General features: G+C 38.4%; 2 protein-coding genes across 19 annotated transcripts in view; both read left to right on the top strand.

The window, feature by feature from the left end:
- Positions 1–14161, top strand: part of fam120b (family with sequence similarity 120 member B) — a 145805-nt gene that overhangs the window by 30137 nt on the left and 101507 nt on the right. The window lies entirely within an intron of this gene.
- mis12 (MIS12 kinetochore complex component) lies at positions 1336–11125 on the top strand. 2 transcript variants are annotated; one of them, XM_057818956.1, is made up of 3 exons: positions 1336–1789; positions 10214–10459; positions 11061–11125. In XM_057818956.1, exons 1-3 carry the CDS (start codon positions 1400–1402, stop codon positions 11112–11114), a joined length of 690 nt encoding a protein of 229 aa, XP_057674939.1. In that variant the 5' UTR covers positions 1336–1399; the 3' UTR covers positions 11115–11125. The 2 variants fall into 2 exon arrangements, with proteins under 2 accessions (XP_057674939.1, XP_057675025.1); XM_057819042.1 differs by lacking the exon at positions 11061–11125 and adding an exon at positions 10570–10832 and having other exon boundaries at positions 1338–1789.

The following is a 14161-nucleotide window of genomic DNA, read 5'->3' as shown; positions in this document are numbered from 1 at the left end:
CCACGGGGGTACTAAACACAGTCTAAATGGACTTCTAGCTCCTCCTGCTGGCAGGAGTCAACACTACGCCCCATCACAAATCAAAGAAAAATAGTTTTCAAATATATTTTTTTGAGTTTCAAATATATTTTTGCATTCAAACATTTTTTTTATTGAAGTGACCTTTTCTTCGATTGAAAATATATATTTTAATTGAAAAGCAACATTTTACATTTTCAGATGGTCCCTCCTTGGTCTGCAGCTCTTCAATGTTTGCGTCCTGCTGGACCCCCATCTCTAGTGCTTGCAGTGTCTCTTTCCGTAGCTGCTCACGTTCGTCTTGCAGAGCGTGCAGTGTTTGTCGGTGTAACAGATGTGTGTCCCAGATGTAGGGATGGTGCCCAGTCAGAGTCAGTCTCCATCATTTCATAAGCTGGTTCACCTGCAATCACAGTATTTAGAAGGCTAGGTAAGATTGGATATTTCCATGGCATTTCACTTTCGTAAACACTTAATCAGACATGCTACCATCCCATCAGATCTCTAAGATCACAAAAGGAAATCTCGCGCATTGATAAATATTTCTGTGCATTTTTGCTGTTTACCTTTATCTTTTAAATCATTCACTCTATAATGTTTTTATACACGATGACTGTATAAATTAAACACTGATTTATCACGTACAGATTAACCCATTTCAACTGCCCTCCCTCTTTGCCTGTAGTTTACAAGTGAGGCTAGCTAGCTAAGGTTAGCCAATGAGAAAATAGCGACTTTAGAAAGCAAAAAAACAGCATATTCGGTATCAATACTTTGAAAAAAAACTGACTTGCCTTTATGAAAATGCCGAGAGCAAACACGCCGGAAGGGAGATATGGTGTAGAAAGTCGTTTCACCGCTGCGACCCAGGCCATCCGACGCCGCTTCGTTAGTTCCTCAACCTGCTGTCTATAACCTCTTTTCCAAGAGGGAAACGAAAAAATCTTACGTCGTGGTCAACTTTGCTGCCATTTTTGTCGTGTGATTTAGTATGGCAGCCTTTCAAACAACACGAGTGTCCCATTTATCAAAGACAATGATGAAAGCAAAGACGATTCTCACTGCTCAGTTGTTTACAATAAGTGTACACTCAAAATGGCGATTCAACCCACAATGCACTGCGGCTTTTGACAGCGTTACGTCACCTGACAAAGACCGACTTTTTTTTTTGATTGAATAATAAAGACACGAATCTACATCCATACACTGGTACATGATACATAGGCAGTATTTTTAAAAAGTTCGAGAACCACTGCACTCAACCCACTTCTCTCCGTCACGATATCACTCCCCGTCGCTTGGTGGCAGTAGGGTATAAAATAGTTGTTTTGAGAGAGGAAGAAGTAAAGACCAAAACGAAGCGGGAAAAGTCAAAACAAAAATGGATGTCAAAGATGTGTCTGAGGAAAATGACTGTTTCCCCGAGTCAACATTGGAAATATACGAGACACAGTTTTTCGGCTACACGCCGCAGACATTTATGTTTCGGCTTTCCAGTGCCTTCATGGAGTCTCTGTGCAACATCTTGAGCGTAGTGGAGCGAGTATGCGTACGACAACTGAATAAAGGCAAATCGGACGCGGCGAAAGAGGAGCAGCTACGCGTACAAGCCAGAAAGTGTAGCAGCAAACTGCAAGCGTTTGTTAGGGAGCGCTTCAAGCAGTTGTCGGAGCGGATGGAGACTATGATCGTCAGCCGCTGTTTTGCCATACCGCCTAATGTCCTGCTGAAGGAGGACGAGCTTCACAAAAATCATCCTTCAAACACACAGGTGAGTTATGGTGTGTTGAGTGAAAGTTTTCTGCGTGACATCACTTAACACAATTTTGGAGACAAACTCCTTGTTTGGTTCCGTCCTCATATTCTCCTACCTTTTCTTTCTATAACCTCTTAGTCACTCTATTTAATGTTACAGTATATAAAACCGGAATTCCCTATCGAGTTTACACGACATTGACCACACAATAACTTTAGCAAATTATCACTTATAACACTGAAACAAAGGAAACCGATTCACAGCCCCCTTACTGTTAGAACGGCTTTAATGAATTTCAATAATTAACTTATTGGCTTGCCAGCCTTCCCAGTCCAAATGGATTAGACGACTTTTGCCGTCAATGCACCGGAAATGACGAATTCTAGTCATTACCTAAAGCACTGTTGTACAAATACTTAAAACTAGAAACCGTGGATTTCCGTGGGAGATAGCATGATTTTTTGAATGAATTTGAGTATTTGTGTTGTGAACGACTGAATAAAATAGACAATTTTAGTTTTCATTGTTGTCGAAAAACCAGTTATCCAATAGATCATAGGGAATGGGACGTACTACGTCAGACATGTCCAAAGTCCGCCCCGGGGGCCAGATGTGGCCCGCGGTCAAACTTCATCCGGCCCCCAGCCTCTGTCATAAAATCAGTTACGTCTGGCCCACACACAGACTTAATACCGTATTAGCCCAAATATAAGACAGTATTTTTTGCATTGAAATAAGACTGAAAAAGTGGGGGTCATCTAATATTCGCGGTCTAGACATTATACCCATTTACGATGCTAGATGGCGCCAGTTATCATTGAAGCAATGTTCTGTCATGAAAGATTTCAGCTACTCTCAAGTTTAACCAGTTTGCATTATTTTATTGCAATGTTTTTCCTTATTCAGATTTGTTTCAAGACTACAGTTACAGTTAGACTTCACTTTGATGGTTAATGCAGTTATTGCAATTTTGTTGTATTATCACAATAGATTGGTTTATTTACATTTCAAAAACCAGAAGCCATTCATTTACAAATGTGATTGCACTTTAGTTTACATATTTAAATGTTCAAATATTATGATTTGAATGAGGCAAAATAACATGCTTTTTCTCTCAAATATATTGTTATAATCATTTGTTTCAGATGTACTGTAATTATTTTCTGTATAAAAATTTGGTGTTCAAAAAGTCTTTTTCAAACATGAGTCATCAAAAAGAGGGGATCGTCTTATAATCAGGGCCGTCTTATATTCTGGCCAATACGGTAAATTGGTCAGCAGTTCTGCTACCAGCATATGAAGTAGCTTACACATTAAATGCTGCTCCTCATTTACCCACCAAGAGGCAGCAGCTCTCTAAGCAACATTACCCCGTGTGACCCTTTACTTCCAATTTTCTAAAATGGCGACAATCAACAACAACAACAAAAAGATAGTTGACTGCGACGGCTGACGCTTCAAGGATAGGCGGAAATTGGACTACTTCTTCACTAAAATACGCAACAACTTGGTCTGGCTCATTTGCAAAGAGACAGTAGCTGTTTTTAAAAAGTTCAATGTGAGGTGATAATACCAAACAAGACATGCTGACATGTACGACAAGATTATAGGGAAGATATGCAGCGAGAAATTGAAGCAACTTGAAGCTAGTTTAATTTCACAGCAGCGGTATTTCGCAAGAGTCAAAAGAGAACGCCACAAAGGCTAGTTGCGAGATTGTTGAAATTATTAATTTAAAAAAATAATAAAGCAAATGTGACACCTAGAATGGCTTGCTAAAATTTGCTTAAATATATTGCTTTACGTAAAGGACGTCAGCCAAGGTCGGCCCCCCACATTTTTACCACACCAAATCTGGCCCCCTTTGCAAAAAGTTTGGACACCCCTGTGCTACGTCATTGTTTGGATATGCCCCCATGCTGGTAATATCCTTTACTTCCGGTCCGGTGTTCTGTCAAAATTTGCTGCCTTATAAAATTTTGCTCCCAAAGCTCTTGTGGCGCTGAAAATGCCCTCTTTTGTTCTGTCAAAATTTGCTCCCTTATAAAATTTTGCTGCCAAAGCTCTTGTGGCGCTGAAAATGCCCTCTTTTACATTCAGTTGGACTCTCAATGTTATCCAAAGGTGCTAACTAAACTAGATACATCATAAAAATATATGTGCAGCACGAAAATGGCGTAAATTACTACTCAACGACACAGCGAAGTCGTTAACAGTGAGAGCGCGGGGTGCAGTTTCTGTGTGCAGCTAACATGGTAGGATGTGTCTGAAAACTTTTGTACATGTCTTTACATGATCAAACTTAAGTAAATATTCCTTTCTTTAAAGAAAGTTTGTAGTGTTTACTTTGAAATCGTTGCATTCGCGGCCATTTTTAACGTTACGCGCATGCGCAAAACCGCAAGATAGCAATTTTCGATGGGTTGCAAAATTTGTCAGAACACCGGCAGACTCAACGGGGATTGTAACGTGTGGTAGTGCTAAGATAATTCCTTCGGTGTATTAGAAAGAAATTATGGGTGTGTATTGTTGTGTTACCGGGTGCAACAGCGTCTCCCACTCACGACAAAAAGGGCAAGGAAAACTGGACTCACTTTTCACAGTTTTCCTGTTTGGAGGACCAAATATCAGATCACGAAGGCACGACGGATGGCTTGGGTCGCAGCGGTTCATCGGAAAAGCATTTCTTTTGATCATATTTCTGCTGGAATGAGAGTGTGTTCCCGTCATCTCTACTCTTGTAAGTTGAACGATTTATCCACTGTTTTGGTTTCAATAGGTTTTTTTTTTTTTTTTTTTTTTTTATTTTTTTTTTTTTTTTTTTTTTTTTTTTTTTTTTACCGTTGTGTAAATCTGCCTCGGTAGCAATGCTCACTACTACTCCCCTACCTGTTGTGTTCCTAGGTAAACCTGCATATGAAATGCTGACAACACATCCCGATCGGTCACCGTCTCTCTTCCTGGGTTATTCTGAGGTCAAGCGCACCACATCAGAGCGTTATGAGAGGTTGGACAGGCGAAGAGTGCACGCTGAAACTTCTGTTTGCTGTGCTCTTACAAACATGAGCCCAAGTGTTGTGAAAAGTCAATAAAATGTGAATACAAAAACATGACTTGAACAAGTTCTTGACAAACTGTTAACTGCTTGTTGTTTACTTCAGCTCTTCATAATAAACAGGTGTAATAATTACAAAGTCAGGTGATTTAATTTTGTTATTCTATATGGAATATGCATTGACAATGTTTAGACAGTGTTGTAGACAAGAACTGGGACTGATAAGTTGCAATAGATTTATTTCAAGTAATGCAATTTCCCCAATACAATATTTGAACTGACAGTTTAAAATCTTTAAATTAGTGCAAACAAGGCCCACCCTCTGACAGGGGCATCAAATATTATGTAATAAATTATAAGTAATATTAGAGCAGGGCGGTAAACCGAAAATTTACCGTCACCGAAATTCTTAACGATGATTGACGTAATTTTGACCATGTCGGTAAATTCGGTAAATTAATAAAACAAGAAAATATAGTCTTTTCATCCCGCTTTGATTCTGTGTTGTTCGTCTATGTTCATTCCCCTTTAAGAAAGCAGTGAATGTGCTTACGGGGGGAGTCACATGATCATCAGGAAGCCAATCAAACAAAAGCCCGGTAAGCTAACGCTAGCAGCTAACGCTACAAGCAAAACGTGATGGAGTGTGGCTTAAGGGAGGTTCACCAAACTTTCAACCGACATTTCGTAGACTCTTGGTGGCATCCAGACGGGCTTTCACCCGCTGTCCTCCTTTGTTCTCACGATTTCCGGAGATGGTGCTTTCAGTGCTTTCTACTGGTAGCCAGGCTAACGCTAGCTAGCGGCTAACGCTACAAATGAACGTTATGGAGTCGGATAGCGGCTCTAACCTTGTCGAAACGGCTGAACTTAATGAGTGGATTGGGCACGGACTGCATTTAGCAATTTCTATGTGCCGTTATTTTGTATCTGTCTGTGTGTGATTCCTCTGATAGCTTTTGTGATGGTAAAGCATTCAGCATAAAGTACAATCCAACGGCGAAACTTATAATGACCGAGAAATGGCCCCAGCTATTTTTATTGTGCGTGCACTTATTAAAAAATGCACTGGGGGGAAAAAAACCCTTAAACCATAAAGTAAACACTTGTATTTAATAATTATGTCACAGCAGCCATTAACAATAAGTTGTCTTTTTGAAGTGTACTGTTCAAGCTGCAAGTCATTTGTGTTACAATGACATGTTTGCACAGGCATATTGATTTTGACAATGTACATTGTTCAAGTCATACACGCTGTTATAAATGTTCATACTTGAATTCTTATTGCTTACAATACATTTTTATAAAATTAATGTTTAGACTGCATGTACAATTGTTAAATACAGTATATCAAATTGAATGCTGGTAAATAAATCAAGAAATAGTTCATCTGTATTTCATGCATTGATTCAGATTTTCAAATTATATAACAGTCCGCTTGGGCGAATTTATCGTCATTTATCGTTATCGAGATAAATCTGCTCAATTTATCGTGATACATGTTTAAGGCCATATCGCCCAGCCCTAAGTAATATACAAATACAAGATTACAATAAACGTGTCTTTGTCGAAGTGGTTAAAAAACTATTTACTGGCCTTCGGTAAATTGCCAGACAGAATAAGTATGTGCTTTAAAGTTCTTACATTTCCATTTAAGTATTGCGACTTGCAAGTTCTCCAACACAATATTTGAACTGACAGTTTAAAATCCTTTTAGTGCAAAATGGCCCACACTCTAACAGGGGGCAGCAAATATTATAATACATAATATAATACATTATAAAAATCTATATACTATATAAATACAAGATCACAACAAAACCGGTCTTTTTCAAAGCAGTTAAAAAATTTCAGTGGCCTTGGGTAAATAAAGGTGTATAAATATGTACATTACAGTTCTTGCATTTCTATTTTAGGTATTGCAACTTTTCCAACACTATTTGAATTGACAGTCTAAAGTCTATATTAGTGCAAACAAGATTATAAGTAATAATAGAATATATGCAATATTACAATGAAACGTGTCTTTGTCAAAGTGGTTAAAAAAAAAAAAGACAAAAAAAAAACACTGGCCTTAGTTAAATAGCCAGGTAGAATAAATACTGTATGTGCATTAAAGTTCTTGCATTTTCACAAATTAAAAGCCCCGCAGTCCATCGACAAAAAGGGCAGACCCAGATGGCGTCTGCTGCAGGGGCTTGTTTGAGTCCGACACAAGACAAATGGAACAAATTTCTTTGCTCACCGTCTCTCTTCTTGGATTATTTGACAATCGGGATGTGTTGTCAGCATTTCATATGCAGGTTTGCCTAGGAACACAACAGGTAGGGGAGTAGTAGTGAGCATTGCTACCGAGGCAGATTTACACAACGGTAAAAAAAAAAAAAAAAAACGTATTGAAACCAAAACAGTGGATAAATCGTTCAATTTACCAGAGTAGAGATGATGGGAACACACTGTCATTCCAGCAGAAATATGATCAAAAGAAATGCTTTTCCGACGAACCGCTGCGACCCAAGTCATTCGTCGTGCCTTCGTGATCTGATATTTGGCCCTCCATGCTGGAAAACGGTGAAAAGTGAGTCCAGTTTTCCTTGCCCTTTTTTGTCGTGGGTGGGAGACGCTGTTGCACCCGGTATCACAACAATACACACCCATAATTTCTTTCTAATATGGAGGCGTATCCAAATAATGACGTAGTACGTTCCATTCCCTATTCCATGAGAAAAAGTTTATTTGCGTAGTTATCATTGGTACAGTATTTGGGGCTGACAGCACAAACTGGGGGAGAGAAAAATATTATATTTAAGACAGATTTTTCACTTTATTTATGTTACTTTTGTTCAACATTAGGCATGTGCTGGTATGAAATTCTGACGGTATGATAACTTTGAACCAAAATATCACAGTTTTACGCTATCACAGTTTTGCAATTACAGCTCCAAAATGTGCTACATTGAGATATCTGGGTTTGGAATTTTTTTTTTTTTTTTTTAAATTCAGCAGGATTTTTTTATTTTTCAAAAAAAGCAAATTGGAACATAAGTACAATGTTAAGTAAAAATTAAAAAATAATAATTATAAATATTCTAAATAAAATTAAAATAAATGCAGTCCTTTCGGTGAGCGTAAACCCACAGCTTAACATTATTATCATCGGAACAAAAATAATTGAAATATTTTCCATAAAAAGCATGTGTGTATGACTCGTATCATGGTTAAAATTCAAACACGCACTCTTTCAAAACACAGTTTCCAGAGAGAGAAAAAAATGTTTTACCACCGCTAGACACACTAAACATTCTAGGGTTAACTCTCGTGACTGGTGGGAAACGTTCATGATAGTGTTTACTAACCTTTAATTTTGTATAAATGCGAAATCATATTGGAGGTATTGCCTCTTCGGCAGCCACCCTCTGCAAACATGTTTTACATGTATGTCAGTTGGCCCTCCTCCTCTAAGCCGCGGCCGTCTATCTTTTCTGTAGCCGAAGTATTCCCATAACAGCAATGTAGTTTTCTTTGATGGGGGGGGTGAGGAGTTTCATCTCTTCCTGCCATCGTGTAGCCATCACTGACAATGAGCAACAGCTGGTGGGGTAGGGGATGAGCCTTGCAGCTACAAGCGAGGGATTTCTCCCTGCTTTTACAGTGGGGCAAATACTAAGTATTTAGTCAACCACTAATTGTGCAAGTTCTCCCACTTTAAATTATTAGAGAGGCCTCTAATGTCAACATGGTTAAACCTCAACCATGAGAGACAGAATGTGGGAGAAAAAAAACAGAATATCACATTGTTTGATTTTAAATAATTTATTTGCAAATCATGGTGGAAAATAAGTATTTGGTCAATACCAAAAGTTCATCTCAATACTTTGTTATATACCCTTTGTCGGCAATAACAGAGGCCAAACGTTTTCTGTAACTCTTCACAAGCTTTTCACACACTGTTGCTGGTATTTTGGCCCATTCCTCCATGCAGATCTCCTCTAGAGCAGTGATGTTTTGGGGCTGTCGTTGGGCAACACTTTCAACTCCCTCCGCAGATTTTCTATGGGGTTGAGACCTGGAGACTGGCTAGGCCACTCCAGGACCTTGAAATGCTTCTTAAGAAGCCACTCCTTTGTTGCCCTTGCTGTGTGTTTGGGATCATTGTCATGCTGAAAGACCCAGCCACGTCTCATCTTCAATGGCCCTGCTGATGGAAGGAGATTTTCACTCAAAATCTCTCGATACATGGCCCCATTCATTCTTTCCTTTACACAGACCAGTCGTCCTAGTCCCTTTGCAGAAAAACGGCCCTAAAGCATGATGTTTCCACCCCAATGCTTCACAGTGGATATGGTGCAATTCAGTATTCTTTTTCCTCCAAACAAGAGAACCTATGTTTCTACCAAAAAGTTCTATTTTGGTTTCATCTGACCATAACACATTCTCCCTGTCCTCTTCTGGATCATCCAAATGCTCTTTAGCGAACTGCAGACGGGCCTGGACGTGTACTTTCTGCAGCAGCCTTTGTTACTGTCGTCCCAGCTCTCTATAGGTCATTCACTAGGTCCTCCCATGTGGTTCTGGGATTTTTGCTCCCCGTTCTTGTTATCATTTTGACACCACGGGGTGAGGAGGGAGTTGAAAGTCAGTGTTGCCCAACGACAGCCCCAAAACATCACTGCTCTAGAGGAGATCTGCATGGGTGAATGGGCCAAAATACCAGCAACAGTGTGTGAACGTTTGGCCTCCGTTATTGCCAACAAAGGGTACATAACAAAGTATTGAGATGAACTTTTGGTATTGACCAAATACTTGTTTTCCACCATGATTTGCAACTAAATTCTTTAAAAATCAAAAAATGTGATTTTCTGGGTTTTTTTGTTTTTTTTTTCCACATTCTGTCTCATGGTTGAGGTTTACCCATGTTGACAATTACAGGCCTCTGTAATATTTTCAAGTGGGAGAACTTGCACAATTAGTGGTTACTAAATACTTATTTGCCCCACTGTATGTAACATAAAAAAATAGCTAATACCTTAGGGATGGTTTGACGGACAATTTTTGCGGTTTTGAAATCGGGACGTTTTCATACCACAGTATACCTTTAAACCCGTTATCGGCAAATGCGTATTCAACATTTAATCGTAGTTTTTTTTATTGTTTTGAGCTTTTTTCCTATATTGTATTTGGTACTAGCTGTTTCTTTAAAAAAAAAAAAAAAAAAAAAGTGGTGGTGGGGGTATTGTAAATCAAATGTTTGCTGGAGAAAAATCATTTTCATTTGAAGCCATAATTACCAGCCAAACATTGGATCGTTTTGGCTTTTTTAATTTATTTCTCTACTGATGCTTTGATGTCCTCACATTAAAATATTACACTTTCCCTATGTCAAGGAGATGCTCAGACTAGAGTCATCTTTGGCGGAGCTCCGCAAGACTTATAAGGCAGAAGTGTGTGCTCGACATGCGCTGCAATCTGAGCTTGAGGAGCAAGAGGCAGTACAGAAGCAGCTGGATCGCTTCCTGGACTGGATCGGAGTGCTCCAGGTTGCCCGTCTCATGAGAGGAGTTGACAGCGTCCAGGAAAGTTCCCAACTGGTGATGGCATCAGTACAGAAATTGCAGAAAAGCATCTTGGAGGTGCGCAACAAGACACCTTGTACTCACTGAACTTACTGTATACTTCAGTTGAATTTATAACCTTAAGACATTTTCGCTCATTTCTACTCTTACTTGCATTACATTTACAGCAAGGATAATGAGGCGAAATTAGATTGGTCGTTACTACACTAATGAAGAAAAAGCTGAGTTATTTGGAAACCAAGGTCGACTACGGATCAGACTCATGCATATAACATAGCTAGAAGTTTGAGAATTCAAAAGAAACTGATTTTCTTTCATTAGTGGCCAAATGTTTACGTGTTTGTTTCTTGTAATATATACATTTCTTCTATATTCCGTAGAGTGTGGTTGTAAACCTTTGTGTGACAAAATTTTGATCAATTTTGTTGTAATAAATGGAATAGCAATGTCACTTCAGTCACGTTTTACCTTTTACATTTGTTGTATACATTATTCCAACTACTCCTTTCGTAAACAGTGCCTATCATTAGTATTCACCCTGTGGTTTTTTTCCCCCTTTTAATACATTCATGAATCAGTCATGGTCAAACAATTTGGCATTTTTAATGCCTACATTGCTGCAAAATACACCGATATACAGGAGGACAATCTTCTTCAGTCTACAGAAGAACTACGGCTTGGGAGAAGATTTATTTTCCAGCAAGACAAATGAGCCAGAGCATACTGCAAAATCGACACTGGGATGGTCCAAGAAAGAATCAGGTAAATGTTTTGGAGTGGCCAAGTTGAAGCAGACCTCAATCCTATCAAGAATTTGTGAGTGGAATTGAAAAGGGCTGTTCATGCCTGAAACCCGTGCAACCTGACAGAGCTTGAGCAGTTTTGCAAATGAGAATGGAGCATAATTGAAGTGGGTAGACGAACAAGACTGATTGAGAATCATCCACGCAGACTCATTACTGTGATTGCAGCCAAAAGTGCATCGACGAAATACTGACTTGAAGGTCTACAGTACATGGGCATTCATATTAAGTTATAATTGTTTTAATTACACTAATTTCTTTTTCATTCGCTCTCCCTTGACCTTCCAAGTTCACATCACCCACCGTCGTATACCTTTCCTCCATGCACAGATGGACAGACTTGTAATCTATGTCATGCAAATCCTGCATGATAATATTTTTGTGGCCTACACAAGAGGGAGCACCAGCAGTAAATCAGGAGTGGGAAAAGTTATGTGTTCATTGGCCACGTTTCATTTACAAAATGGACAATGTCATACATAAATGAGTTCAGCAAGATGAAACAGTACAGTTAAAATTAGGTATGTCTTTATGCTGAATTTTTGACTTCCAATTTTTCTTAAGCTGTTTTGCCTATACTGATTTTCGACACAAGGGGGAAGCATCGGATTTCACTTGGTATGACATTCATTATTGCTATAGCAGTACAGTATAATAGTATACAGAGCCCTATCAGGAAGCATAATTTACATTTTTGATGATTACATAACTATGCTAGGCCACGATTTCAGGGAAAAACATTGTGAGCTATATTTAAAAAAAATAAAATAAAAAAAAAGCCAACACAACTGTTTGAAGGGAATAAGGCACATAAACAACAAAACAATATTTGTTTTGGCTACAACTCCTTTGTGTTTGTGGAAGCAAAAGAGTGGTGGAGTAGATCTGTGTTCACTAATCACAGTCAAACTTGAGGTTAAATAGCAATAAGATGACACCTCCCACTGGTGAAAGTGCCTCGTAATGACCTCAATTCAATGCATGATGTGCAAGTAGGCTGTTCTTGACTTTTTAATGGGTTTCGTTTAAGAAACCTGCTCCCCCTCTAACTGATTTGTCATCGAACTGTTAATCCACCATACTGACTATAAATTGGGTTGGGCATTGTTTGAGCTTGAACGGTTCCGATTCCAATTCCACGTTTTGATTCCTTTTCCTAAACTATTCCAAATCTTTTAATAGGCACGGTTTAAAAAAAAAAAAAAAAAAAAAGGCAGTTTATATTAATGTCTTAACTAGGGCTGCAGCTATCGAATATTTTAGTAATCGACTGAAAATTCTATCGAATAATCGGATAAAACTTTTTTTTTTTTTTTTTTTTTTTTTAGGTAAAGAGCAAATATAAATAAACATGAGGAAAAAAAGACATTTAATCCAATAGTGAACCATTTTCAGTCAATCAATGTCTTTATTTCCAATGTACATTGTTGAAAACGGCCATAAATTGCATCTCAGATGTGACTGAAAAAAAATTCACTGCTTTCACTCAAAAAACTTCTAGATCTTATTTAAAAAAAAAAAAAAAAACGTACCTAAAACTGTCATTACGCTTGATAACACACATCACTTGAAAGCTATGTGTTTTTCCGACGTGTTTCAATTGAATTTCCATTTGTATCAAGCTATTTTTAAGTTCTAGTTAAGTTTTAAGTTAGTCTAAACTGTAAGCACTGATAGGATTTTGAGTTTTTGCAGTGTTCAAATTTTCAAAATAAATGTATAATACCTGCTGTATTGGAGTACATTAGGGACCAGTGCTACTTGGTGTTTTATTCAGCAATGACTACAGAGCTAAAACTGACAGCTTTATCATGTTTTAATTTTACACCCTCATCACTCTACAGCATTGTGTTTTTACAGATTAAATAAAGCCTGTATGTAAGACACGTTTGCCACGCATCGACGGTGGTCATAATCAGTAGAAAACTAGCCCTCCGAAGGGCTAACGTTACGTGAGCGAGTGACAGTAACGTTATATTTATTAGCGCTGAGAAGTCTACTGCTTAAAGATGGCGGCTGTTTACTAACGCTGCCCAGACGCGGCTGAGTCTGTCATTTCGCATCTAGTTCAAAATGCATGCGATATCTATGAGACGCATCGGACACTACCTGCTACCACACTAGCATCATGCGGGCGTAGTTTTTAGCAACATCGGTGTAGTTTGTAGCTGCTGTCGGCTGCAGTAAGGTTTTTTTTTTTTTTTTAATTATAATTTCTTCTTCCTCTACGTACGTGACGTCAGCACGTTGTCCCGCGTTAAAAGTAGTCCGGGCAAAACATGATGCTAAGAGCTGGCAAAATGAAACGATTCCTCGAGGTGAATAAAATTACTCGGATCAGTTTTTAAACTCGATTTACTCGAGTTGCTGGAGTATTCGTTTCAGCTCTTGTCTTCTCGATTATTTTTTAAATTATAGGAACTTTCAATTAACTTTGCTATGAATTTCTCACAGGACTGTTTTAACTTGTATATAAATATCAGTCTTTGAACTTGAATATGATGAAGTTTGTAAGTTTGATGAAGGTGCACTTTCACAAACATGTTTGTTTTTCAAAAGCTCACCCAGAAAACATTTACACATGTTCTTTCGCCAATGTTTTAGAGTGCCTTATGCTGCAAGCATTTATTGTATTGCATTATTTGTTTTAGGTGGTATTTCTACAAGTTGGTTAAGGGCAGGTGGGGAGTGTTCTGTCCCTTGATCTTAAATTGACTAATTTTTAAGTTTGATTTCTGTCTAAACTGATATAGGGTATTGTTCACCCGTCACTATTGTAGCCCCGAACTCTACAGTTTTTCTTTGGTTTTGCTATGTATTTCCCCTAGTGGTGACTTACTGGAAGCAGCAGGCAAAAAGAACTATTTGCTTTAGTTGGAAAAGAATCCTTGAGTTGTAGAGACTACACACCTCCTCTGCACTACACATCGTTGGGAACCCTTGATAACATCTGTAA

This window comes from Corythoichthys intestinalis, chromosome 1 (assembly GCF_030265065.1).
Source record: "Corythoichthys intestinalis isolate RoL2023-P3 chromosome 1, ASM3026506v1, whole genome shotgun sequence".
NCBI classification, from domain to species: domain Eukaryota; kingdom Metazoa; phylum Chordata; class Actinopteri; order Syngnathiformes; family Syngnathidae; genus Corythoichthys; species Corythoichthys intestinalis.
Note: the sequence above shows the minus strand (reverse complement) of the source record. Positions and strands in the feature narration are given on the sequence as shown.

Bases quoted from the DNA above. Each gene is read 5' to 3' on its own strand.
- mis12 (XM_057818956.1), top strand. From the start codon at position 1,400: ATGGATGTCAAAGATGTGTCTGAGGAAAATGACTGTTTCCCCGAGTCA. The intron at 1,790-10,213 runs GTGAGTTATGGT...CCCTATGTCAAG, and splicing joins ATCATCCTTCAAACACACAG to GAGATGCTCAGACTAGAGTC. The intron at 10,460-11,060 runs GTGCGCAACAAG...AATCTTCTTCAG, and splicing joins TGCAGAAAAGCATCTTGGAG to TCTACAGAAGAACTACGGCT.